Source organism: Pelophylax lessonae (genome assembly GCF_965119305.1).
Source record: "Pelophylax lessonae genome assembly, chromosome: 9".
Lineage (NCBI taxonomy): Eukaryota > Metazoa > Chordata > Amphibia > Anura > Ranidae > Pelophylax > Pelophylax lessonae.
This window is the reverse complement of record NC_138776.1, coordinates 257,344,859-257,372,585: the sequence shown is the minus strand read 5'-3', so window position 1 is coordinate 257,372,585 and position 27,727 is coordinate 257,344,859. Positions and strand designations below refer to the sequence as shown.

Sequence of the window (27,727 nt, the reverse complement as noted above, 5' to 3'; positions counted from 1 at the left end):
GTTCGCTCACCGAAAGTTTTCCCGCACTGCGAACATGAAAAAGGGCGCTCACCCGTGTGAATTCTCTGGTGTCTATAAAGGTCTCCTTTGTGAATGAAACATTTTCCGCACTCTGAGCATGGATAAGGACGCTCACCGTTGTGATTTCTCTTCTGTGGTTTTTTCTCAGTTAAAGATTTTCCACTCCCTAAAAATGAAAAGACCACAGTGGTGTGAGATCTCAGATTTATAGGGTGTTCAGATTTTATCTTAAAAGATTTCCCCGATAAAAAAGATATGTCCCCGATATGACAATGGACTCTTACCTGAGTGAGCTCCATGGCCTGAAGAAGAATCCTTAGAACTGGATGTGTCTGTATTTCGAGCACTGGAATTTGCTCCTGGGGAACTCTGAGCAGTGTCATTATCTTCCACATCGGAGGAAAATTCAGGATCTTCCTCCAAAGCATCCCGGAGATAGGATCCATCTGTGAGAGAAATCAATTTTTGTTTAAGAATCATTAGAGGACTTTTTCATGTTTTTCCGACAGGAGTTACATTTGTCGATTTAACTTTCCACAGTTTTATGAAGTTCTAAGATACAATTGGGTAAAATGTGAATATAAGGCAAATGAAGTGTGCAACACACCCAAGTTGACCATAGAAGACAGGGGTAATAATGTTTGTGCAATTGTGACCTTGTTATATTGAGGAATGGAGATGGAGTTTTCATATGGTGTACAGTATCTCCTCCTCATTTGTTGTAAACATGACGCTATAATGGAGATGGACCTTTCTTTTGGTGTACAGTATCTCCTTCCCACTTGATGGGAACATGGACCTTTCATATGGTGTACAGTATCTCCTCCTCATTTGATAGGAACATGACGTTATATTGGGGAATGGAGATGGACCTTTCTTATGGTGTACAGTATCTCCTCCTCATTTGTTGGGAACATGACGTTATATTGAGGAATGGAGATGGACCTTTCATATGGTGTACAGTATCTCCTCCTCATTTGTTGGGAACATTTGGTAAAGTTATAAATATGATTTGTTTCTTCTGATGAGGACTAGAGATGATTTTTCCTATATGGTATACAATATAAACAATACATTGGGCAGTTGGGTAGATACGTTGATGATGTTCTTACTGTCAGCAGTTCTGGTATGGAATTGGGGGCAATTAGAAGAGAAAAATACAAATACAAACCAGATATAGGATACAATACATAAATTGGGTGGACCTTTCATATGGTGTACAGTATCTCTTCCTCATTTGTTGGGAACATGACGTTCTATTGAGGAATGGAGATGGACCTTTCATATGGTGTACAGTATCTCCACCTCATTTGTTGGGAACATGACGTTATATTGAGGAATGGAGATGTACCTTTCATTTGGTGTACAGTATCTCCTCCTCGTTTGTTGGGAACGTGAAGTTACATTGAGGAATGGAGATGGATCTTTTCTACAAGCATCGGTACAGCATCTTTATAGACCAGATATATTCTAAATATAGAGCCAGTTATCCAACTGTCCATCCAGGGCCTCTGGTTTATAGACCAGATACATCCTAAATATAGAACCATTTGTTCACGACTGCATACAGTTTTTTTCAGGCTCATCAGCCATCATCATTGCATCATGTCTAATCTTTTGTGATGGTGTGAAGATCAATCTGCTCATTTTCCAGAATGTTCGGTCACAACTTTTATAAAGGTAAAAAGAAAAAAATGTCAGCAGTCTTTGGAGTGAAATGTTTATTATTTACCTTTTCCAATTTCTAGAGAAGAGTCCTCCTGCTTGGTGTCATCCTCCTCCAAAGATTGATCACCCACCACAAAGGTCGTTGTTTCTAATTCTTCATCTTCTTCCTCCTCCTCCTCCTCCTCTTTAACCTCAACTTTGATATAAATCAGGTCATCACCCTAATCCCAAAAAAGCAATAGAAAATAACCTATGTGAAATGTGAGCACTAGTAAGAACAGACTTTATGGAAAAAAATGTTATCGTATAAAGCTTACAGTCTCTTGAGTGCTATACACCTACCTGATCTTGGTCAGGGATGGTGTGATCTTCCTGTGTGGAATCCCGGGAACATCTCTCTGGTGGGTTCCCATTACTGGATCCATCTGTAGGAAACACACACACTGACTGAATACATTGTTTCTATGTGTTTATCAGATGATGGGGGATCTAGGTGGACCCTCCGTACTGCTCTCTCCTTTACAATAAAATCTCCTCTTACCCGGTGATGTGGGGGGTGACCGATTCTCCATCATGACGTCCTTGTAGAGATCCTTGTGTTCTTCTAAATACTCCCACTCCTCCATGGAGAAATAGACAGTGACATCCTGACACCTTATAGGAACCTGACACACACAATGATACAGTCACCATCCAGACACATCCCCTGTCCGTTACTGGATAATGTCCCAGAATTTCCAGCACCGCTCACCTCTCCTGTGAGAAGCTTATATCTTGACTTCTATGACCTTTCTGGTGTTTCTTCACAATATCTCCCAGGGTTAATTTCAGCAATAAGATGGCCCCCTCCAATATATAGAGTTCTCCTATATCCTGTTTTGTACGAAAAGAGAAGATCACTGGAGGCTAATTGTACCCAGATTTACAGCAAACACAGCAGATGGGATTAACAAACTGATCTTGTCAGCCTAAGTGCCGGTTCACACTAATACGACTTGTCAGGCGACTTGGTCAGCCTGGCAAGGCGTGCACTGTCGCGGTCCATTGAGTAGTACAGGACCGGTTCTAATAGGAGCGACACAAGTCGCTCCGACTTAGAAAAAGGGTCCTACACTACTTCAGGGCGACCTCGGAGCGACTTGCATAGACATTCATTTTATGAAGTCCGTGCAAGTCGCGCTGCACGCGACTTCACAGGTCGCCCCCGAAGTCGGAGCGACGTAGTGTGAACCGGCACTTAAGCCATCTCCTGTGGAATAAAAACACTTTTTGGCCCACAGACTGCACAGCCTCAAAAGAACATTAACTGATTGTTGTAAACTGCTGATGGCTATCATAAGGAGGACCCTGATAACCTGAGACCTGTCAAGGGGCAATTATAAGGATTAACGGAGGACCATGAAATCAGTTAGTTGTGCCTAGTACACACAATGAGAAAATCAGAGGAAAAACACTGCTTTCAAACCGATCGTGCGTTAATCGGGTCATTAGTACAGAGCTTTCGAGAGCCAAGCCCACCGGTAATGTGAAATTATCCGAAGGGACAAGAGTGAAAATTTTTCTCAAGTGATACCAGAACAAATGATTTTCATTCAATCCATAAAATATTCGTCTGAAAAAAATAAAAATAAAAATAAAAAATTCAAAAGACCAAGACCATACATGCTGGGAAATGAAAGAATATAACTTCCCAAGTTGTATTCGGTCGTACGAGAACTTTTGTAACTTTAGTAATCTATCGCATTTCGATACAAGACTAGCATGCTTGGTCATCTCTCGTCTCGATTACTGCAACTCCCTCCTCATTTGCTTTCCTTTAAATAGGCTATCCCCCCTTCAGTCCATCATGAACACTTCTGTCAGACTCATCCACCTTACAAATCGCTCGGCGTCTGCTACCCCTCAACCAACGAATTACAATTCAAGATACTATCCATAACTTACAAAGCCATCCATACAGCTACATCACTAGCCTGGTCTCAAAATACCAACCAAATCGTTCTCTTCGTTCCTCCCAGGACCTCCTGCTCTATAGCTCCCTTGTCACCTCTTCTCATGGTCGCCTCCAGGACTTTTTCCGAGCCTCTTCCATCCTCTTGAATGCTCTACCCCAAGCTTCCCGACTATCTCTTACTTTGTCCACTTTCAGATGATCAATGAAAACAAATTATTTCTTCAGAGAAGCCTATCTGGCCCACACCCAAAACTGCACATTTATTTTCTCTATCAGCCCATTCTCACAGTTATTACCGCTTTTATCTCTTGATCCTCCCTCTTAGATTGTAAGATCCAAAGAGCAGGGTCCTCTGATTCTTCCTCTATTAAAGTGTATTGTAGTTGTATTCTCTACCCTCAAGTTGTAAAGCGCTGCGTAAACTGTTGGCACTGTATAAATTCTGTATAATAATAATAATATTGATAATAATAGCATGCAAAAAATACCAGAAGGAAGGATCATTCGTCCGATATTCTTATTGTGTGTCCCAGGCTTTAGTAACATGATGTTATCAGAGTTAAGCCAGGTCAGATGGAATAAACAACTGTTCTCCCATGGTCTGTGCACAGCCTCAAGGAGCAATAAATGACTGTTGTAAACTGCTAATGGCTATCATGAGGAGGACACTGGTAAACTGAGACCAGTCAAGGGGGTAATCCATGGGGGAAACTGATAACCTGAGACCTGTCAAAGAGAAAATCCAAGAGGGCACACTGATCACCTGAGACCTGTGAAGGGGATAATCCATGGGGGGCACTGATAACCTGAGACCTGTCAGGAAGGTAATCCAAGGGGAACACTGATAACCTGAGAACTGTTAAGGGGGTAATCCAAGGGGGACCCTGATGACCTGTCAAGGGGGTAATCCAAGGGGGAAACTGATCACCTGAGACCTGTTAAGGGGGGTAATCCAAGGGGGACACTGACAACCTTAGACCTGTCAAGGGGGTAATCCAAGGGGGACACTGATGACCTGTCAGGGGGGTAATCCAAGGGCGACACTGGATTACCCCTTTAACAGGTCTCAGGTGATCAAGGGGACACTGACAACCTTAGACCTGTTAAGGGGGTAATTCAATGGGGACACTGACAACCTTAGACCTGTCAAGGGGGTAATCCAAGGGGGACACTGATGACCTGTCAGGGGGGTAATCCAAGGGCGACACTGGATTACCCCTTTAACAGGTCTCAGGTGATCAAGGGGACACTGACAACCTTAGACCTGTTAAGGGGGTAATTCAATGGGGACACTGACAACCTTAGACCTGTCAAGGGGGTAATCCAAGGGGGACACTGATGACCTGTCAGGGGGGTAATCCAAGGGCGACACTGGATTACCCCTTTAACAGGTCTCAGGTGATCAAGGGGGACACTGACAACCTTAGACCTGTTAAGGGGGGTAATCCAAGGGGGACACTGACAACCTTAGACCTGTCAAGGGGGTAATCCAAGGGGGACACTGATGACCTGTCAGGGGGGTAATCCAAGGGCGACACTGGATTACCCCTTTAACAGGTCTCAGGTGATCAAGGGGACACTGACAACCTTAGACCTGTTAAGGGGGTAATTCAATGGGGACACTGACAACCTTAGACCTGTCAAGGGGGTAATCCAAGGGGGACACTGATGACCTGTCAGGGGGGTAATCCAAGGGCGACACTGGATTACCCCTTTAACAGGTCTCAGGTGATCAAGGGGGACACTGACAACCTTAGACCTGTTAAGGGTGTAATCCAATGGGGACACTGATAACCTTAGACCTGTAAAGGGGGTAATCCAAGAGGGACACTGATAACCTTAGACCTGTCAAGAGGGTAACCCTTCATCCAGGCCTGTCTGGTATGTGACACACATCTGCAGTCTAAGCTTTGAGTAAAAGCATATCTTCAGCCTAAACCCCCTCACCCACAATTTTTTTGTCTTGTGCTGGGGGTTTACAAACCCTTTTTGTTAAAAAAAAAAAAAAAAAAAAGCGAAATTTAAGGAGAGGAGGAGTGGAGGGAAACCTCGAAATTTGGACAGTTCAGCCCCTTTTGTTTGCCTGAATTTCAATCCATGTATGGGCAGGGAGTTTGTACAGAAGTCGATCTACCGACACCTCATCATCCATGAAGAGAAGTACAGAGGAGAGGGGATGGGTGTAGGGTGTTCGTTCACCTTTTTATTTTTTTTAGTTTTTGGTAAAAAAAATCCCACTAAGCGTATTTATGTGAACGGTATAGCGTCTACAAACTATGGGATACAGTGAATATAAAGTCTACACAACCCTGTTAAAATGTCAGGGGTTTCTGTGATGTAAGGCTCCGTTCACATGTAGGCGTTTTGGGGCGTTTTTGGGGAGTTTTTCTGCTCTAGGATCAGCTCTCAAAACGCCCAACAAGACAAATCCTATTCATTTCAATGGCCCCTGTTCACATCTGAGCGTTTTGACGCTGTAAGCAAAACACCCAACGCTCAAAAAAGTACATGAGCTTCTTTTTGGGCAGATTACAGGCGTTTTCCATTGGTTTCTATTCAATCTAAAAACGCCTGCACAAAAAACGCCTGTAAAAACGCCTGTAAATCGCGGTAAAAAAACGTGCAAAAACGCTGCGCTCAGGTGTGAATGTAGCCTAAAATAATGAGACAAAGATAAATCATTGCTCCACCTTTAATGTGACTTATAAACCGTACAACTCAATTGAAAAACAAACTGAATTAAAGGGGGGGGGGGTAAAATAAAAAACTCAAATAATGTGGTTGCATAAGTGTGCACACCCTTTTATATAACTGGGGATGTAGCTGTGTTTAGAATTAGGCAATCACATCCAAACTGATGTTAAATAGGAGTCAGTACACACCTGCCATCATTTAAAGTGCCTCTGATTAACTCCAAATAAAAGTTTGGCTGTTCTAGTAGGTCTTTCCTGACATTTTCTTATTCGCATCCCACATCAAAAGCCATGGTCCGCAGAGAGCTTCCAAAGCATCAGAGGGATCTCATTGGTAAAAGGTTTCAGTCAGGAGAAGGGTACGAAATAATTTCCAAGGAATTAGATATACCATGGAATACAGGACAGTCATCATCAAGTGAAAAAAATATGGCACAACAGTGACATCACCAAGAACTGATGAAAAGACGAGAAGAAAACTGGTCAGGGAGGCTGCCAAGAGGCCTACAGCAACATTAAATGAGCTGCAGGAATATCTGGCAAGTACTGGCTGTGTGGTACATGTGACAGCAATCTCCCGTATTCTTCATATGTCTGGGCTATGGGGTAGAGTGGCAAGACGGAAACCTTTTCTGACGAAGAAAAACATTCAAGCCCGGCTAAATGTTGCAAAAACACACCTGAAGTCTCCCAAAAGCATGTGGGAAAATGTGTCCTGGTCTGATGAAACCAAGGTTGAACTTTTTGGCCATAATTCCAAAAGATATGTTTTGGTGCAAAAACAACGCTGCACATCACCAAAAGAACACCATACCCACAGTGAAGCATGGTGGTGGCAGCATCATGATTGGAGCTGTTTTTCAGCTAGAACAGGGGCCTTAGTCAAGGTAGAGTGGGGGGAGCAGAAGGCCCTTGGACTGAGGACACTATCCCCAGACCAAGTCTGTCCCTGGTTTTGTCTCCGGCAGGTGAGTGCTTAGGTGTGCTTAAGCACCCCCAAAAATTCTTTAAGCACCCCCAAAATTCAGATGCCACTACTTGCATATGTCACAAATTTTTTTTTGTACCTGCACCGCCTCTATTGATGCCAGAAGGCTGGGGACTCTTATTTTCTTATTTTGGAGAGATACAGCTGCTCCGGCCGCATAAGCCGATAATCTTTAGTTAGACCCGGCAGCCTGATTTCAGAGGCGGATTGATATACAGCCTCTCTGCTGCTTCTTCAGCCAATGAGAAAGCATTGTGTCCGCCCCCTTCCTCAGCCCGCCTGATTTGACTTATAAGCTAAACTGTATCAGGAGGAGGTGGCAGCAGATCGATAGGAGGGGGACAGGAGAGGAGGGGAGAGAACACAGCCTGCTATGGAGGATGGATTACAAGAGGCAGACAGATTTTCTCAGCCTCTGCAGTGAGACTAAAGAAACAGCTTCTGCCACCAATGAGAGAGCAGAGGCTGTTTTCACAGTGTGTGATACAGAAAGTTAGAGGAGCAGCACCAGGACAGAGTGTCTGTGTTCCATCCCCCCCCTCCTTCCATCCATCCATCTATCCATCCCTCCAACCATTCATTCCCCCCTCCTTCTACCCATCCCTCCCTAGCTCCATGCTTCCTTCCTTGCATCCCTCTATCCAACCATCCATCACTACCTCATTCCATCCATTCTCCCCTCCTTCCTTCCATCCATCCCTCTCCCTCCATCCATTCATTCCCCCCTCATTCCACCCATCGGTACCTCCCTCCATCCATCCTTCCTTCCAACCATCCATCCCTCTCCCTTTATCCCTCCATCCCTTCCTCCAACTATCCATTCCCCCCTCCTTCCACCCATTCCTCCCTGCCTCCATCCCTACCTCGCTCCATCCATTTATTCCCCCTTCCATCCCTTCCTCCATACATCCATCCTTCCTTTTAACCATCCATACATCTCCTCCTTCAACCATCCATCCAACTATCTCTCCATCCATCCAACCCTTCAACCATCCCTCCCTCATCCAACCATCTCTTGTTCCATCCATCTAATCATCCCTCCAACCATCCCTTCCTCCATCTATCTATCCTTCCCCCCATCCATCCCTCCATCCAGGTACTGTGGGAGGTGCTTTCACTAAGGGAAGACATGGATCTTAGTCCTTGCTTTGCAGAGACACAAAATCCATCCCTTCCCTCCTGTCAGAGCAGAACTCTGCCTTGTTTACAAAGGAGGATCTCCGTTCTGAGTCTCTGTCGCCAGATGCCGGTGTAGTGTCGGATAATGCCTTCCGTCACTCACGTCACTCCAGCTGACTGCTCAGATCAGCTGGTCTGGCGGTGACGACACTGACATGCGCAGTTTGTCGGATGCACTATCCGACGGTAGATAGAGAGCAGAGGAGGGGAGAGAATCTATTTCAGATTCTGCCTTGCTCTCTATCAGACAACATTCCTGCCATTCCTCACATAAGAATACACTGCACTGTAATCCGATCCGTCCCGAAAGATGTGCAGAGAGCGAGGCAGAATCTGACAATAGATTCTCTCCCCTCCTCCGCTCTCTATCTACCGTCGGATAGTGCATCCGACAAACTGCGCAGTCAGTGTCGTAGATCGCGACGATTCTTTCCACAGCCTTCCGTCGGATAGTGCATCCGACGGACTGCGCATGCGCAATAATGACGTCAACCCCAGCTGAGCAGAACAGTCAGCCGGAGTGACGTCATTACCGCGCATGCGCAGTCCGTCGGATGCACATTATCCGACGTGACACCGGCACCCGCAGATCAGCTTCTGCTGAGAGGTCCTGCGACAGCGCCCCCTGCAGGCAGAAATGCACAATCACGTGTATATATAAGTCTTCTGGCACACAGCTGCAGCCCTGTAGCGGTTTTCAGTCAGCAAGTGCTTAGCCATCTCCTTTTGGGCTGTGCCCTCCATCTGTAGTGCATTGCGGGGTGGGCAGAATAAGGGTACGTCGTGAAATATCGGAGGGCATGCAAAAACACTCAGAGGACTATGGAATCGTCATGCTGTCGATGGTTTTAAAGCGTCATGGATGCAAGGATTTGGAAACGACAAGAACCTCAATCTAGAATTGCTGAACTCATACAGTGGTCTTTGTTGTGCTAACATGGCCTTCCTACTGGAGCCCAGATCTCCATGTTAAATAATCATATAATAGCATAAAAGGGAGATAAAAGATGTCACAGTGACTATGGAGGAAGAGGACGGAACATGACGGGGGGGGTTACTGGGTGTAAATATAAAATAATATCTTATTACCTCTTCTGCTGCCAGTTCCAGCAATGTCTCCTCTCTACTTCCACCCAACTCACCTCTGACCCGGAACTTCCTGTTTTAACTGCATCACTTCCTGTCGGCAGCTTACATCACTTCCTGGTTGTGATATCCACTGACAATAAGAAGGACCGCCATCTTGTGGAGAATGTTTAAAATTGCCCGTTACGTTAGGTTACGTCGTGTCATCCGGGACGCTGATGCTTTGTGGTACTTTCTTCCATGATGTTGTACACATTATTTACCCCTTCGTGACCGAGGGTAAGAAAAATTTTTAAAGCAGTTGTAAACCGCTGCATTTTTCTTTTTACGTATCGCATACTAACACATTATGTTAAAGCAGTGTTTCTCAACTCCGGTCCTCAGGGCACACTAACAGGCCAGATTTTAAGTATTACCTTGGGGAGATGTAGACTAGAATACTGCAATCACTGAGCAGCAAATGATATCACCTGTGATGTATTTCAGTTTTCTTGGCAAACCTGGCCTGTTAGTGTGCCCTGAGGACCGGAGTTAAGAAACACTGGGTTAAACTTACCTGAAAACGAAGCGTTCCAGTGATGCGATGACATCGCTGGAGGCAGTGTCCATCTTTACCTGGTCTTCCTTCCGGGTTCACGGGCGCGGCTCTGTGACTGGCCGAAGCCCTGGTGACGCATGCACGTGGGCGCCGCCAGTCACATCACACTGCTCTGAAGAAACGGCACGTTCGTTCAGAGCGCATGCACCAGTGACGTAACTGGCTGCTAGCTCAGTAAATACCTCCTAAACAGTGCATGTTTAGGAGATATTTACACTAGGTAAGCCTTAACCACTTGCCAACCACCCGCCGCTGGCTTTGCTGCGCGAAACGACGTAGGTGTACGTCGGTCGCGCAAATGGTGCTGAGCCGCCGTCGCGCTCCCGCCCCCACTAGGCAGCGGGGATGCTGATCCATGGGACCGACGGCAGTGATTGCCACCGGGCACCCACGATCGCTCCCCACTGAGAGAGGACAGTCAGCTGTTGTAAACACAGCTGATCGTTCTTCTCTCTGAAATGATCACAGAGCGCCTGTGATCCTTCTATATAGGAACACAGGTTTCTATGATCATTTCACAACCAGCCCCATTAGAAAACACCCCCTAGGCTCACATTTAACCCTTTGATCGCCCCTGGGTTGACCTCCTTCCCTGCCAGTGTCATCAGTACAGAGACAGTGCATATTTTTAGCACTGATTACTGTATTAATGTCACTGGTCCCCCCAAAAGTGTCAAAATTGTCAGTTAGAGATCCGTTCTGTCCGCCGCAATGTCGCAGTCCCGCTAAACACCGTGGATCACTGCCATTACTAGTAATAGAAAAATTTAAATAAATAAAAATTACATAAATCTTTCCCCTGGTTTGTAGACGCAATAACTTTTGCGCAAACCGATCAAAACAAATACTGTACTGGTGACCCTAGCATAAGGAACAAACTATTCAGAGAAAGGAGATACAATAAGACACGTGGCCACTCACTAAAACTAGAGGAAAGGCGGTTTAACCTTAAAGTGCGTAAGGGGTTCTTCACTGTAAGAGCGGTAAGGATGTGGAATTCTCTTCCACAATCAGTGGTATCAGCAGGGAGCATTGATAGTTTCAAAAAACTATTAGATGGGCAACTTAAAGACCACAACATACAGAGGTATACAATGTAAAACATACAGGGGTATACAATGTACGGCTAACAGCAAACACACACACATCATAGGTTGAACTGGATGGATGGATGTCTTTTTTCAACCTCACTAACTATGTAAAAAATACACTTATTGGGATTTTTTATTATCTGTTGAAAGCATTTTGTTATTTGTTATCTCTGTTTGATAAAAACTGCTGATCTTGTCAGAAATTCACAACTGCCCCCTGCCCTCTGCAACCTGTGTCATATAAAGGAGCTGTTCTAGATCTTATCGTGGACTACAAAACAATTAGACTTTTTGTTATAAAGATCTCAGAAGTGACACCACTAAGTCCAGAAACATGCTGTGTGTTCAGCTGAGTGCATGCCTGTGACGTCATCATGCCCGAAAGCAGCTGCAGACTAACATCATTCCGCCCATGCATTTTTCACTGCTATAGCCAAGATAGGACAAGCGTGTTGGTCCCGTGGATAAGCATCAGAAGGTGAGTTTGAATCCCAGTGTGTTTATACAGGGAGGTGATTAGGAACACTGGCCCACTGGAGTTCTCTTAGCCGTCTTTCCTGCTTACCGTATTAAGTATTGCTGAGACCGGCTGCCTGGAGCCTCCTCTGTGGACGGATGGATAGCATGGTGCTGGTAGAACTTCTCATGAAGTATGTAATGTAATGTGTCGATGGCATATACTGTGAGTGTGAGCAACTATAACTACCTCCCTGGCACCTGCTTTTGAGCTAGGTCCTTTCACCTGCTTAGCCTTCTTGGATTCTCTGGGATTGTACCTTCTGGACTCCTGTAACTGGATCTTCTGGACTGTCTAAAACTGGCTCTTCTGAAACTGGACCCTCTGGACTGTCTGGATTTGGACCTTCTGGACTCCAATAACTGGACCTTTTGGATTGTCTATAACTGGTCTCCTGGAAATGGACCTTCTGGAACTGGATCTTCTGGACTCCTGTAACTTGACCTTCTGGACTCCTGTATCTGGACCTTCTGGACTTGTGTAATTGTCTGTAGTTGGACCTTCTGTATCTGGTCTTCTGGAACTGGACCTTCTGGACTCCAATAACTGGACCTTTTGGATTGTCTATAACTGGTCCCCTGGAACGGGACCTTCTGGACTCCTGTAACTTGACCTTCTGAATTGTCTGGAACTGAACCTTCTGGGCTCCTGTATCTGGACCTTCTGGACTTGTGTAACTGGACCTTCTGGACTGTCTGGAACTTGACCTTTCGGATTCCTGTAACTAGACCTTCTGGACTGTCTGAAACTGGATCTTCTGGACTCCTGTAACTTGACCTTCTGAAATGTCTGAGAATTGGAGCTTCTGGACCAGTGTAACTAGACCTTCTGGACTGTCTAGAACTGGACCTTCTGGCTTCCTATAACTGGATCTTCTAGGAACCGGTCCTTCTGGACTCCTGTAACTTCTGGACTGTCTGAAACTGGACCTTCTGAACTGTCTGGAACTGGAACTTCTGGACTCCTATAAATTGACCATCTGGACTGTTTGCAACTGGACCTCCTGGACTCCTGTAACTGGACCTTCCGACCTCCTGTACCTAGATCTTCTGGACTGTCTGGAATTGGATCTTCTGGACACCTGTAACTGGACCTTCTGGAATATTTCCATCATCTGGTAGAAGTGACAGTTGGAGTGTATGGAGGTTTCTAATGGCCCGTACACACGTACCGATTGTCGGCCGAACGATCGGCCGTCTTTTGTCCAGTGCTGTCGTGTTGGTTGAAAAGTGCTCAAGACTGCACACGAATTTTGTCGGCCAACAACAACCAACTTTAGAAGTGATGTCATGTGATGGTTAACTTTCCGTGTGTTTTTTCTTTTCTGAGCATGCCCAGTCTTGCTCATCTGCATTTTGTCGGCCGAAATCTGTACTGACTGACGAACAATCGGCCGTTCTTTGTTGGCCTACAAAAATTTTATAGCCTGCACACCAGATTTTGTTCGGCCGAAAAGTCGCAGTCGGTTGTCGCAAGCATCATACTAACAAGCCGACAATCGGCCAATCGGACGTTGGCCGAATATTTACGGCCAACAATCGGTACGTGTGTACGGGCCATTAGACTACTTTATTCCTTTAGCCCCATAGTGTTTTATGACATTGGATTCAGTAGATTGATTAACCTCAATTTGGGACTTTCCAGCACACACTGCCTCACTTTCATTTAACCAGCGTCGATTTGATCCTACTCCAGGGCTTTTTATCCCTTATTGAGTATAGTTACTGGTATTTCAGCATATTTTGCAAAGGCTCAGTTTATCAAGCAAAATGATCAATTGTTGCTAAGTCTACCTGTGCAGATCCTCCAAGGGGCTATATTTTCTTTTGACATTTTTGTCCCCCACCACCATAATAGTAGTGGCAGAAAAGCTCTTGTTTATGCTCATTGGGGGTGATGTGATGGAGTAAGTCCATGGCCTCATGTAATTAGAGGTTACATAGTAGGTGAGGTTGACAATATTCCATCCAGTTCCACCTGTGTAGGTGTGTGTGGCTGTAATCATCTCTCATACCCCTGAATGTTCTGATCCTTGAGATGTACGTCTAAGAGTCTTTTGAAAGCCCCCATACTTCCCACAGAAACCACCTCTTGTGGTAGAGAGTTCCACAATCTTGTAGCCCTAACAGTAAAGAACCCCCCCCCCCCCCCCCGTTGCCTGAGGTTAAAACGCTTCTCCTCCAATCGCATTGTATGCCCTTGAGTCCTCATGCAATCCCTTCGACTGAACAGCTTTTTTTCTATGCTGAGATCCCCATTGAGATATTTATAAATTGCTATCATGTCCCCTCTCAGGCGTCTCTTCTCCAGGGAGAATAAATCAAGCGATTGCAGACACTCTTCATAATTAAGGTCCTCCAATCCCCTAATCAGTTTAGTTGCCCTTCTCTGGACTCTCTCCAGCTCCAGCACATCCCTCCTGAGGACTGGCGACCAGAAGTGGACAGAATACTCCAGATGCGGTCGGACCAGAGTTTTATAAAGTGGAAGGATTATAGTCTTATCTCTGGAATACATCCCTTTCTTTATGCATGCTAATATTCTGGTGGCTTTGGCAGCTGCCGCTTGACATTGCATGCTGTTGCCTAATCTATCATCAACCAAGACTCCCAGATCCTTCTCAATTTTTGATTCCCCCAAGGGTTCCCCTCCTAACGTGTATTGTGTTTTTATGTTTTTAGTCCCCAAGTGCAAAACCTTACACTTCTCCACATTAAACCTCATTTGCCATGTCGTTGCCCACTCCGTTATTTTGTCCAGGTCATTCTGTAGGATATCTGCTTCATGCTGTGCAGTTATTGCCCTGGCCAATTTTGTGTCATCTGCAAAAACTGATATAGAACTACTGATCAATGCTGTTTATGAATAAATTGAACATGGTTGGTCCCAGGACTGAGCCCTGGGGGACCCCGCTTACTACCTCAGACCAGTCCTCCTCTCTATATGAGGTGATCCTCTCTATATGTGTGTTAGCCTATGGACTGGTATGGGCATGTGTGAGCAGATGCTGTTCGATGTTTTCAAGACAATGTTTTCATTTTTTTAAATTGGTGAAGAATGGAGGTGTTTTTCTTGTATTATATTTTTGTACTTTATTCAGCAAACTGATATTAATAAAACTGCATGATCCTCTTGTGGTAACCTCTTTCTTTAGACTTCCCTTAGTCTAGTTTCTTCATCTTCCGTTATCCTGTTGACCTGTGAAGCTCTGTGAAGGTAAGATACTCCATTCGCAGTGAACAATGCATAAATAATTTCAACCATGATTTGGTGAGACAATCACAGACAGGAAAAATCACTGTGACAAGGATGGAACAGAACACATGATACCAACATTCTCAGTAAACCACTGATGTGGATAACGATACAGATAATCCCTGCAAAAATGATGAAGGCCATCACTGTAGGATAACCAAAATGGCAGCCTTGAGGAATATCCTATGTGGCATTTTTGATGGCTTCATAAATCCGTAGAGCAGGGGTCTCCAAACTTTCTAAATGAAGGGCCAGTTTATGTTCCTTCAAACTTTAGGGGGGTGGACTGTAGCCAGCGAGAGTAGAAAATGTCCTAGTGTCAGCGGCAGTAAAGAATGCCCCAACTTTGTTATTAGGGGGAGGAATAGTGCCCAATCATTGGTGTCATTGGGAGGAATAGTGCCCCATCATCTGTTGTACTGGGAGGAATGTATGATACCAGAAAAACTATCAGCGCAAACCAAAATATAACACAAAACTAATGTGTGTGAATATAGTGTGGAAAAATATATCCTCAAGTGTGTAAATGCTAATCCGGCAGCAAACACCAATCGTGTTCACAAATCACAAACCATACAAATAATACAAAAATGTGCTGCGCCAGAAATCACACAAATAAAAACAGTGATAATATGTGATAATAATAGATGAAAAACAGTTCATAAGGCACATAATCGTGCTAGTGCTCCAATCAAAGAAATCTCCAAAAGTCCCAGTGTTCAACTGAAATGTGATCCAATCGTGATAAACAACGAATATTGTGAACACCGTTTAGTGAATCCCTTCGCCAGACAGATAAGCCTCTCACCTTCCCATCAGACCCAAATGGGCCAGCAATCACATAACATGGATAATGGATTTCCAGGAAAGGGCCTCTCTACTGTATAGCTCCAGGGATTCCAAGATATATGTGGGGATAAGAATGGGACAAAATCTAGTGCTCTCCGTATATATATATATAAATCAGCTTTATTGAAGAGAATAAACAAACTCACATTTGCAGGGCACTCAGCCGTGCCTGCTTTGCTGACATGTAGTGTAGATAGTGCTCCGGAGAAACGATCTGCGTCGGCCACGCACGCTCCGCCCCCCCTATACGCGTTACGTCGAGCGTGATGCTCCTTTGACTTCCTCGGTAGGGGAGATTGGAGCACTAGCACGATTATGTGCCTTATGAACTGTTTTTCATCTATTATTATCACATATTATCACTGTTTTTATTTGTGTGATTTCTGGCGCAGCACATTTTTGTATTATTTGTACTGGGAGGAATAGTGCCCCACCATTGGTGTCAGTGGGGGAAATCGGGCCCCATCATTGGTGTCAATGGGAGGAATAGTGCCCCATCATTGGTGTCAATGGGAGGAATAGTGCCCCACCATTGGTGTCAGTGGCAGAAATCGGGCCCCCTCATTGGTGTCAATGGGAGGAATAGTGCCCCATCATTGGTGTCAATGGGAGGAATAGTGCCCCATCATTGGTGTCAGTGGGGGAAATTGTGTCCCATCACTTGTGTCAGTGGGAGGAATAGTGCCCCATCATTGGTGTCAGTGGGAGGAACAGTGCCCCATTGTCGGTGTGAGTGGCAGGAACTATGCCCCACTGTTGCTGACAGTGGGGGAAATAATGCCCCAAGGGCCAGGTAAAAGCAAGCAAAGGGCCTTATTTGGCCCCTAGGCTGCAGTTTGGAGACCACTGCTTTAGAATATCATCTGACACACATGTAGAACTGGAATCTTTGGAACTGGACCTTCTGGAAATTCTGAAACTGGACCTTCTGGAAATTCTGAAACTGGACCTTCAGGACTCTTTGGAACTGGACCTTCTAGAATCTCTGAAACTGGACCTTCTGGATGCCTATAAACCAGTGGTTCCCAACTCCTGTCCTCAGGACCCACTAACAGGCCAGATTTTAAGTATTACCTTGGGGAGATGCAGTCTACAATACTTCAATCACTGACCAGCAAATTATACCACCTCTGATGTATTTTAGTTATCTTGCAAACCTGGCCTATTGGTGGGTCCTGAGGACAGGAATTGAGAACCACTGCTATAAATGGACCTTCGGAACTCTTCATCTCGCTAACAAAAACACCAATAGATGAGCCTCCATGAACTTAACACATTCCAATCACCCATCCTCCAATTATGAACACTTAAAAAGAAGAGTTCGAACAAATGCTGTAAAGTAACCTTTTTTTTTTTTTTTTTGGTTTACAAAACCAGAATAACTGATTAATACACATTAAAATTAAGCATTGATTTAAATAAAATATTGTATAATTACAAATGTAAAGAATTGAATGTAATAAATACCCATTGGACATCCGCCTAGGCCAAGGACATCTGCCCAGGCCAGGGCAACAAACGGTGAACACGGTGAATGGACCATCTGCTACATTTTTATAGAAAATAACCATTTATTAAAGAGCTTTGTGTGTTACTGCTCAAATTTTGGTTCTTCTGGCTAAAACGTCAAGCCTCAAATGCTTATTCCATCCAAAAGTGTGATTGTTACTGCTCAAAATGTAGTTCTTCTGAGTAAACTGTCAAGCCTAAGATGGTCGTTCTATCAAAAATGTGATTTTTACTGTTCCAAATTTGGTTCTTACGGCTAAAATGTCAAGCCTCAGATGGTCATTGTATCCAAAAGTGTGAGTGTTACTGCTCAAAATGTGGTTCTTCTAGCTAAATTTTCAAACCTCGGATGGTCATTCCATCCACAAATGTGAGTGTTACTGCACAAAATGTTTGCTATATTGTCAAGCCTCAGATGGTCACTCCATCCAAAAGTGTGATTATTAATGCTCAAAATTTGGTTTTTCTGGCTAAAATGTCAAGCTTCAGATGGTCATTCCATCTAAAAGTGTGTTACTGCTCAAAATGTTGTACTTCTGGCTAAAATGTCAAGCTTCAGATGGTTATTCCTTCCAAAAGTGTGATTTTTACTGCTCAAAATTTGGTTCTTATGGCTAAAAATGTCAAGCCTCAGATGCGCATTCCATCCAAAAGTGTGATTTTTCTCGAAATTTGGTTCTTATGGCTAAAATATCAAGCCTCAGATGGTCATTCTGTCCAAAAGTATGAGTTTTACTGTTACAAATGTGGTTCTTCTGGCTAAAATGTCAAGCCTCAGATGAACATTTGATCCAAAAGTGTGAGTGTTACTGCTCGAAACATGGTTCTTCTGGCTAAAAAGTCAAGCCTTTAGATGGGTATTCCACCCAAAAGTGTGATTTTTACTGCTCAAAATTTGGTTCTTATGGCTAAAATATCAAGTCTCTGATGGTCATTCCATACGGAAGTTTGAGTATTACTGCTCACATTTTGGTTCTTATGGCTAAAATGTCAAGCCTCAGATGCGCATTCGATCCAAAAGTGTGATTTTTCTCGAAATTTGGTTCTTATGGATAAAATATCAAGCCTCAGATGGTCATTCTGTCCAAAAGTATGAGTATTACTATTACAAATGTGGTTCTTCTGGCTAAAATGTCAAGCCTCAGATGAACATTTGATCCAAAAGTGTGAGTGTTACTGCTCGAAACATGGTTCTTCTGGCTAAAAAGTCAAGCCTTTAGATGGGTATTCCTTCCAAAAGTGTGATTTTTACTGTTCAAAATTTGGTTCTTATGGCTAAAATATCAAGTCTCGGATGGTCATTCCATACAAAGGTTTGAGTATTACTGCTCACATTTTGGTTCTTATGGCTAAAATGTCAAGCCTCAGATGCGCATTTGATCCAAAATTGTGATTTTTCTCGAAATGTGGTTCTTATGGCTAAAATATCAAGCCTCAGATGGTCATTCTGTCCAAAAGTATGAGAATTACTGTTACAAATGTGGTTCTTCTGGCTAAAATGTCAAGCCTCAGATGAACATTTGATCCAAAAGTGTGAGTGTTACTGCTCGAAACACGGTTCTTATGGCTAAAAAGTCAAGCCTTTAGATGTGTATTCCATCCAAAAGTGTGATTTTTACTGCTCAAAATTTGGTTCTTATGGCTAAAATATCAAGTCTCGGATGGTCATTCCATCCAAAAGTTTGAGTAATACTGCTCAAAATGTGGTTCTTATGACTAAAATGTCAAGCCTCAGATGCGCATTCTATCCAAAAGTGTGATTTTACTCGAAATTTGGTTCTTATGGCTAAAATATCAAGCCGTCAAGCCTCAGATGGTCATTCTGTCCAAAAGTATGAGTATTACTGTTACAAATGTGGTTCTTCTGGCTAAAATGTCAAGCCTCAGATGAACATTTGATCCAAAAGTGTGAGTGTTACTGCTCGAAACACGGTTCTTCTGGCTAAAAAGTCAAGCCTTCAGATGGGTATTCCATCCAAAAGTGTGATTTTTACTGCTCAAAATTTGGTTCTTATGGCTAAAATATCAAGTCTCGGATGGTCATTCCATCCAAAAGTTTGAGTAATACTGCTCAAAATGTGGTTCTTATGACTAAAATGTCAAGCCTCAGATGCGCATTCTATCCAAAAGTGTGATTTTACTCGAAATTTGGTTCTTATGGCTAAAATATCAAGCCGTCAAGCCTCAGATGGTCATTCTGTCCAAAAGTATGAGTATTACTGTTACAAATGTGGTTCTTCTGGCTAAAATGTCAAGCCTCAGATGAACATTTGATCCAAAAGTGTGAGTGTTACTGCTCGAAACACGGTTCTTCTGGCTAAAAAGTCAAGCCTTTAGATGGGTATTCCATCCAAAAGTGTGATTTTTACTGCTCAAAATTTGGTTCTTAAGGCTAAAATATCACATCTCGGATGGTCATTCCATACGGAAGTTTGAGTATTACTGCTCACATTTTGGTTCTTATGGCTAAAATGTCAAGCCTCAGATGCGCATTCGATCCAAAAGTGTGATTTTACTCGAAATTTGGTTCTTATGGCTAAAATATCAAGCCTCAGATGGTCATTCTGTCCAAAAGTATGAGCATTACTGTTACAAATGTGGTTCTTCTGGCTAAAATGTCAAGCCTCAGATGGTCATTCTGTCCAAAAGTACGAGTATCACTGTTACAAATGTGGTCCTTCTGGCTAAAATGTTAAGCTTCAGATGAACATTTGATCCAAAAGTGTTACTGCTCGAAACACGGTTCTTCTGGCTAAAAAGTCAAGCCTTTAGATGGGTATTCCATCCAAAAGTGTGATTTTTACTGCTCAAAGTTTGGTTCTTATGGCTAAAATATCAAGTCTCGGATGATCATGCCATCCGAAAGTTTGAGTAATACTGCTCAAAATGTGGTTCTTATGACTAAAATGTCAATCCTCAGATGTGCATTCTATCCAAAAGTGTGATTTTACTCGAAATTTGGTTCTTATGGCTAAAATATCAAGCCTCAGATGGTCATTCTGTCCAAAAGTATGAGCATTACTGTTACAAATGTGGTTCTTCTGGCTAAAATGTCAAGCCTCAGATGAACATTTGATCCAAAAGTGTGAGTGTTACTGCTCGAAACACGGTTCTTCTGGCTAAAAAGTCAAGCCTTTAGATGGGTATTCCATCCAAAAGTGTGATTTTTACTGCTCAAAATTTGGTTCTTATGGCTAAAATATCAAGCCTTGGATGGTCATTCCATACGGAAGTTTGAGTATTACTGCTCACATTTTGGTTCTTATGGCTAAAATGTCAAGCCTCAGATGCGCATTCGATCCAAAAGTGTGATTTTTCTCGAAATTTGGTTCTTATGGCTAAAATATCAAGCCTCAGATGGTCATTCTGTCCAAAAGTATGAGTATTACTGTTAAAAATGTGGTTCTTCTGGCTAAAACGTCAAGCCTCAGATGAACATTTGATCCAAAAGTGTGAGTGTTACTGCTCGAAACACGGTTCTTCTGGCTAAAAAGTCAACCATTCAGATGGGTATTCCATCCAAAAGTGATGTTAAATATTTGGTAGGAGCTGGGAGAGTAAAACCACCTAAAAACGTCTTATATCTCGAAGTGTCGGAGATTCAGGACTGGGATCTTCACACCTTCCATGACCATTACGAAGGGTTTCCACTCTCACCGTTGGATGTTTTTATGTTTCAATTTGAAAAAAGAGGAACCCGGACAACCTAAGGTATGAAATAATAGAGCCTGGAGCTCTAAAAAGGAAAATCTTGCCCTCGTTGCCTTCAGTAGGTGACTAAGCTAACCAAACTCCCCCGATAAATGAAATGTGAATGCGACTTGGATGTTAGAATTAGACTATACATTTCATCTATGGAATTTAGGCCTTCAATTTTCACCATTTATTTGGCAAAAGCATCAACAGGCGTGTGTTCTCTGGTGTCCAATTAGTTTTTCTTTATGTATAAAACATTTCCCGCACTCTGCACAGGAAAAAGGGCCCTCACGAGTATGAATTCCCTGGTGTTTAAGAAGGCTGCTTTTCTGGGTAAAAGATTTTCCACACTCTGAACAGGAGAAAGGACGCTCACCCGTGTGAATTCTCTGATGTCTATAAAGGTCTGTTTTCTGAGTGAAACATTTTCCGCACTCTGGACAGGAAAAAGGACTCACACCGGTATGAATTCTCTGGTGTTTAAAAAGTTTTGCTTTCTCAGTGAAGGATTTCCCACACTCTGAGCAGGAAAAGGGACGCTCACCTGTGTGGATTCTTAAGTGTAAAACAAGGTGCCTTTTAAAAAGGAAACCTTTCCCGCACTCTGAACATAAAAAAGGACGCTCTCCAGTGTGACTTCTCTGGTGTCTAAGAAGGTTTCCTTTCTGAAAGAAACATTTCCCACACTCTGAACATGAAAAAGGACGCTCTCCTGAGTGACTTCTTTGGTGTTTAAGAAGGTTTGATTTTTGAGTGAAACGATTTCCGCACTCTGAACATGAATAAGGGCGCTCTCCCGTATGAGTTCTCTGGTGAGTAAGCATGTCTGCTTTTTGAGTGAAACATTTTCCGCACTCTGAGCATGAGAAAGGATATTCACCCGTGTGAATTATCTGGTGTTTAAAAAGTGCTCTTTTATCAGCAAAACATTTCCCACACTCTAAACATGAAAAAGGATGTTCCCCTGTGTGGAGTCTCTGGTGTCTAAGAAGGCTTCCTTTCTGAGTGAAACATTTCCCGCACCACGAGCAAGAAAACGGTCGCTCATCCTTGTGACTTCTCTGATGTGTAAGAAGGCTTCCTTTCCCAGTGTAACATTTCCCGCACTCGGAACATGAATAAGGACGTTCACCCGTGTGACTTCTCTGGTGTGTCAGAAGGTTTCCTTTTCCAGTAAAACATTTCCCACATTCTGAACATGAATGACGTCCAGTCGTGTTGGTTCTCTTGTGCATAACAAGTTTACTTTTCTCAATAAAAGATTTCCCACAATCTAAAAATTAAAAGATCACAATGGTGTGAGATCCAAGATATAAAATAAAAAATAATTATAAACATTTTCCCACACCCCAAACATAACGAATTCTTGCCTGTGTGGACTCCTTCGTGGCTTAGAGAAGACTCCTCAGGATTAGAAGGATCCAATAATTTCCCCATATGGTAAGGTCTGTGATGTATATATCGAATAACCGGATTCGCCATTGCCTCTGCATCTCCATTATTGTTAACATCCGAAAATGTAACAGGATCTCCCTCCAGGGAATTTTGGACATAATGTCCCTCTGAAAAACAATTTTTAGGATAAACGGTAAACATGATTTTTACATTTTGAGTTTAGGAGTAATGCTTGTTGGTCTTACAGTTCTCACAGAGCCCTGGCATGAAAATTAGTATAACACCAATAAATGGAACCACCACCACCTTTTTTGCTAGGAACAAGACGTTATATTGAGGAATGGAGATGGACCTTTCATATGGTGTACAGTATCTCCTCCTCATTTGTTGGGAACATGACGTTATATTGAGGAATGGAGATGGACCTTTCATATGGTGTACAGTATCTCCTCCTCATTTGTTGGGAACATGACGTTATATTGAGGAATGGAGATGGACCTTTCATATGGTGTACAGTATCTCAACCTCATTTATTGGGAACATTATGTGATATTGAGGAATGGAGATGGACCTTTCCTATGGTGTACAGTATCTCCACCTTACTTGTTGGGTATATGAAGTTAGATTGAGGAATGAAGATGGACCTTTCCTATGATATACAGTATCTCCTCCTCATTTGTTGGGAACATGACGTTATATTAGGGAATGAAGATGGACCTTTCATATGGTGTACAGTATCTCCTCCTCATTTGTTGGGAAAATGACATTATATTGAGGAATGGAGGTGGACCTTTCATATGGTGTACAAAATTTCAATCTCATTTGTTGGGAACGTGACATTATATTAACATGATGTTATATTACCAATTCTACTAAACTTCCATCTGGCCAGTTACTGTAATCATAGATATATTGATGATGTGCTTATTGTCGAAAGTTAAAGTTTTTTAGTCTTTCCAGCACAGATGTCCCCACTTGAACAAATGCAACATGAATTGCAAGTAGTTAGGTTTATATTGAGGAATGGAGATGGACCTTTCATATAGTGTATACTATCTTGTCCTCATTTGTTGGGAACATGACGTTATATTGAGGAATGAAGATGGACCTTTCATATGGTGTACAGTATCTCCTCCTCATTTGTTGGGAACATGACATTATATTGAGGAATGAAGATGGACCTTTCATATGGTGTACAGTATCTCCTCATTTGTTGGGAACATGACGTTATATTGAGGAATGGAGATGGACCTTTCATATGGTGTACAGTATCTCCACTACATTTTTTGGGAACACAATGTCTTTTTGGAGGGATGGAGATGGACCTTTCATATGGTGGACAACATCATCACCTTACTGGGAACATTGGATTGTGTGGGAAAAACAAATATATATTTTTTTCTGGTAAGGAATGAAAGTTAGTGTAATCAATGGTTTACAGTCTCATGTCTAGATTTCTTAGAGATGTTAGGTGGTGTTGTAGGTACAACCATGATGTTCTTATGGTCAGCAATTATATTATCTCAGCCTTTTGATACTACATTATGTGAAATTCTCTTTTAACAACAAAAGACAAGATTGCCAGAGATACGATAGACATCATATCATGATGACTAATGTTAAAAAATGTTGAAAAGCAAAAACCTATGCCTATGTTTTTCATGGAGTATATACTGTATTAAAATATGAAATCAGGAAACAAACCCAAAATTATTCAAGTGTTTGAAAGATAAGATTTGAATATAAGCCATCCGTAATTTGGCAACCTCAAATGAATCAAAAAGCGACGAGTCCTTCACCTTAGAATAGGAAACTAAATGCAATCTTAGATCTGCTGATCTACCATTGATAACTCTAATCTTACCCGATAATGTCAAGGTCGGTTCACACTGCTGAACTTTTGGCTAACCTGTTCATAGAGAATAAAACGGTAACAGATTTTGCATTTGATATTCAATATTTACCTGTGTTTATATCTAAAGAAGGTTGCTCCGGTTTACTTTTGATAACCATCCCATCCTCTGTAGACTGCTCTGTGGACATCTCTTCCTCCTTTACCTCAACTTTCACATATATCAGGTCTTCACTCTAAATACCAAATTGATAAAATATAACATATAAGCACTAATAACAATGAACAACATGAAGAAGAATCTCATCACATGCAGGTTGGAATCGCTTGTAAGTTCTAGACATTCCACCTACCTGATGATGGAGAGGGATGGTGTGATCTTCCTGTGTGGAATCCCAGGAATACAGAGGACGGGGACATCTCTCTGGTGGGTTCCCATTACTGGATCCATCTGTAGGAAACACACACACTGACTGAATACATTGTTTCTATGTGTTTATCAGATGATGGGGGTCTAGGTGGACCCTCCGTACTGCTCTCTCCTTTACAATAAAGTCTCCTCTTACCCGGTGATGTGAGGGGCGGCTGATTCTCCATCATGACGTCCTTGTAGAGATCCTTGTGTCCTTCTAAATACTCCCACTCCTCCATGGAGAAATAGACAGTGACATCCTGACACCTTATAGGAACCTGACACACACAATGATACAGTCACCATCCAGACACATCCCTTGTCTGTTACTGGATAATGTCCCAGAATTCCCAACAACACTCACCTCTCCTGACAGCAGCTCTATCATCTTTTTGGTGACTTCTAGAATCTTCTTCTTTGAGTTTCTCTCAAGAGTCAGAAGAGGAAGTAGAGTCACAGTAGGGGGTCTCTGTTTTCCTTTCACTCGTGTGGACACGTGTTCTTGGTTTATTTTTGTATCATCCTCAACTGATGCCTTCATAACTACGATACAGTTCTGCATTATATAGCAATACATTTTATATCAGAATGTTTTCACCTCTCTTATCAGATTTGTGTTTCATTATATTTAGAGATAAATGTGATGTCATGTGACCTTCCCAGAATCCTCCTCACCTCTCCAGTTAGCAGACGGATGATCTCCATGGCATGATTCATGATCTCATTTGTTAATAAATCCTTTTTTGGCATTTTTACACAACTGAGAAGTTGTTGGTCCTCCATTATGAAGTCCTTGTAGAGATCCTTGTGTCCTTCTATATACTCCCACTCCTCCATGGAGAAATAGACAGTGACATCCTGACACCTTATAGGAACCTGACACACACAATGATACAGTCACCATCCAGACACATCCCTTGTCTGTTACTGGATAATGTCCCAGAATTCCCGGCAACGCTCACCTCTCCTGTCAGCAGATCAATGATCTTCTTGGTGACTTCTAGAATCTTATTGTTTCTTTTAGGAATCAGGCACATAGATGAAGGGACAATGCCTTGTCTCAGAATTTCTTTCTGCAGGCTACTGAATGTCATATACTCACCAGATGTCTTCTTCGCTACCATGTAATCCTGTTGAAAGAGGCCAGATAAAAAAATGACTGGAAAATTCATTATGATCACCTCTCTGGTCAGGTCTGTGTTTTATTAACAGAGATAAGAGTGATGTCATGTGACCTCCCAGAATCCTCCTCACCTCTCCGGTCAGGTCTGTGTTTTATTAACAGAGATAAGAGTGATGTCATATGACCTCCCAGAATCCCCCTCTCCTCTCCAGTCAGGTCTGTGTTTTATCAATAAAGAGTGATGTCATGTGACCTCCCAGAATCCTCCTCACCTCTCTGGTCAGGTCTGTGTTTTAATAAAAGAGATAGAAGTTGTCTCATGTGATCTTCCCAGAATCCGCCTTACCTCTCCGGTCAGCAGGTAGATGATCTCCAGGGTGAGGTCTAATATCCTCTCAGTCATATGACTCTTGTCTTCGTCCATCCTCATTGAGGTGGTCATGGGATCCATATGAATCTCTCTGTAAACAGATAATTATCTGACAACTATTTTGCTTGTATTTGGTAGAATCAGGGCTTTTTTTCTCAGAGAATAGGTGCAGGAACTCCTCCTTTCTGGGTCAATTCTTGTCTCTGCCCCCTACCCACCTCCGAACACCATTTCTTGATTCAACCACCCCCTCTCCCTTACCTCTCAGTGCTGCCCCCTTTAGAGAATACAGAGCCAGGGATCATTTTGTGGTGCTAAGTAATTTATATGGAATTTGGTAATGATAGCAAGAAAAGCAGTAAAATAGATCCCTTGCAGCCACCAGCAATAGACCCTCCCCAGCAACCACAGATCTTAAGACCCCATTCAGACTGGGGCGACACGACTTGGTGGGGCGACCTGTGAAGTCGCACCGCGACCTCGGCGCGACTTGCACGGACTTCATATAATTGAAGTCAATGCAAGTCGCCTCCAGGTCGCCCCAAAGTAGTACAGGACCCTTTTTCTAAGTCGGAGCGACTTGTGTCGCTCCTATTAGAACGGGTCCTGTACTATTCAATGGCGAGCGACCCACCGCGACTTGTCAGGCGACCAAGTCGCGCTAGTGTGAATGGACCCTTAAGCAACCAGCATCAATAGACCTCTTCCTCAACAGCAGGTCATATCCAGCAACAATTGACTCCCCAGCATCATAAGCCCCCTCCAGCAAACCAGCAACAATTGACCTCTCAAGAAACAATAAACAACCATGCATAAATATATCCCCTCCAGTAACAATAGATCCCCCAGTAGCCAGTATCCATAGACCCTTCAGCACGCCCCTGCACCCCTTGCCATTAAATATAGTATCATTCAGTACTGAAGGTGCCGGAACTGCGCTCCCCCGCGTTCCCGCTGAAAAAAAGCCCTGGGTAGAATAATATCTGCACAGTCTAACATCTCAGACTGCATGTTAGAACATGTTACAGGCTTTGTTTATGAACACAATTAAAATGAAAACTAGAGAATCCAGCTGTAGCTTAAGCATTTTAAGGTTTGAATAGAGTAGGAATGGGTTAGAACCTCTTTGTAGGGCTAGAACCTTTCATTTCAAGAGGGTGATGCCTTCCAAAGCACTAAGATCATAGCAAATTTTGTAACGGTTGTGCGTTATTTTTTACTTTGCGTCTTCTCAGTGAGGTCCACGAAGGTGTGCAATGACCTGTGGTGGAGCTGTACAGAAAGCTTCCTCTGACACTTTCACAACCAACATTTTCCCGGGGGCTCCCTGGAACTGTCACATGACGTATGATGTAGGGCAGCATTTCATACCCTAAAGCTGGGATCCTCAAACTACGGCCCTCCAGCTGTTGCGAAACTACACATCCAATGAGGCATTGTAAAAAACTCTGACATTCACAGACATGACTAG

The 27,727-nt window shown here is 43.1% G+C and overlaps 5 protein-coding genes across 5 annotated transcripts in view; all 5 read right to left on the bottom strand.

The window, feature by feature from the left end:
* The window catches only part of LOC309564402 (uncharacterized protein), an 880,901-nt gene that overhangs the window by 586,582 nt on the left and 266,592 nt on the right, over nt 1-27,727 (bottom strand).
* The window catches only part of LOC309563410 (uncharacterized protein), a gene marked incomplete at its 3' end in the record, with an annotated part of 173,873 nt that overhangs the window by 877 nt on the left and 145,269 nt on the right, over nt 1-27,727 (bottom strand). The gene's annotated exons all lie outside the window — the stretch shown is intronic.
* Nucleotides 7-26,382, bottom strand: LOC309563411 (uncharacterized protein; the record flags this gene model as incomplete). Its single annotated transcript, XM_082267805.1, has 7 exons — nt 26,233-26,382; nt 25,726-25,893; nt 2,231-2,354; nt 1,754-1,885; nt 306-467; nt 137-187; nt 7-26 (listed from the first exon to the last, which is right to left on the bottom strand). Exons 1-7 carry the CDS (start codon nt 26,335-26,337, stop codon nt 7-9), a joined length of 762 nt encoding a protein of 253 aa, XP_082123931.1. The 5' UTR covers nt 26,338-26,382.
* LOC309562824 (uncharacterized protein) lies at nt 21,287-22,373 on the bottom strand. Its single transcript, XM_082267138.1, has one exon. It carries the CDS (start codon nt 22,337-22,339, stop codon nt 21,308-21,310), a length of 1,032 nt encoding a protein of 343 aa, XP_082123264.1. The 5' UTR covers nt 22,340-22,373; the 3' UTR covers nt 21,287-21,307.
* Nucleotides 25,002-25,656, bottom strand: LOC309562904 (uncharacterized protein). The gene is made up of 2 exons (XM_082267224.1): nt 25,439-25,656; nt 25,002-25,319 (listed from the first exon to the last, which is right to left on the bottom strand). Exons 1-2 carry the CDS (start codon nt 25,598-25,600, stop codon nt 25,032-25,034), a joined length of 450 nt encoding a protein of 149 aa, XP_082123350.1. The 5' UTR covers nt 25,601-25,656; the 3' UTR covers nt 25,002-25,031.

Excerpts from the sequence above, each read along its gene's own strand:
- LOC309562824 (XM_082267138.1), bottom strand. The coding sequence starts at position 22,339 with ATGCACAAGAGAACCAACACGACTGGACGTCATTCATGTTCAGAATGT.
- LOC309562904 (XM_082267224.1), bottom strand. The coding sequence starts at position 25,600 with ATGGAGGAGTGGGAGTATATAGAAGGACACAAGGATCTCTACAAGGAC. Across the intron at positions 25,320-25,438 it reads TCCGTCTGCTAACTGGAGAG|AACTGTATCGTAGTTATGAA; the intron begins GTGAGGAGGATT and ends TATATAATGCAG.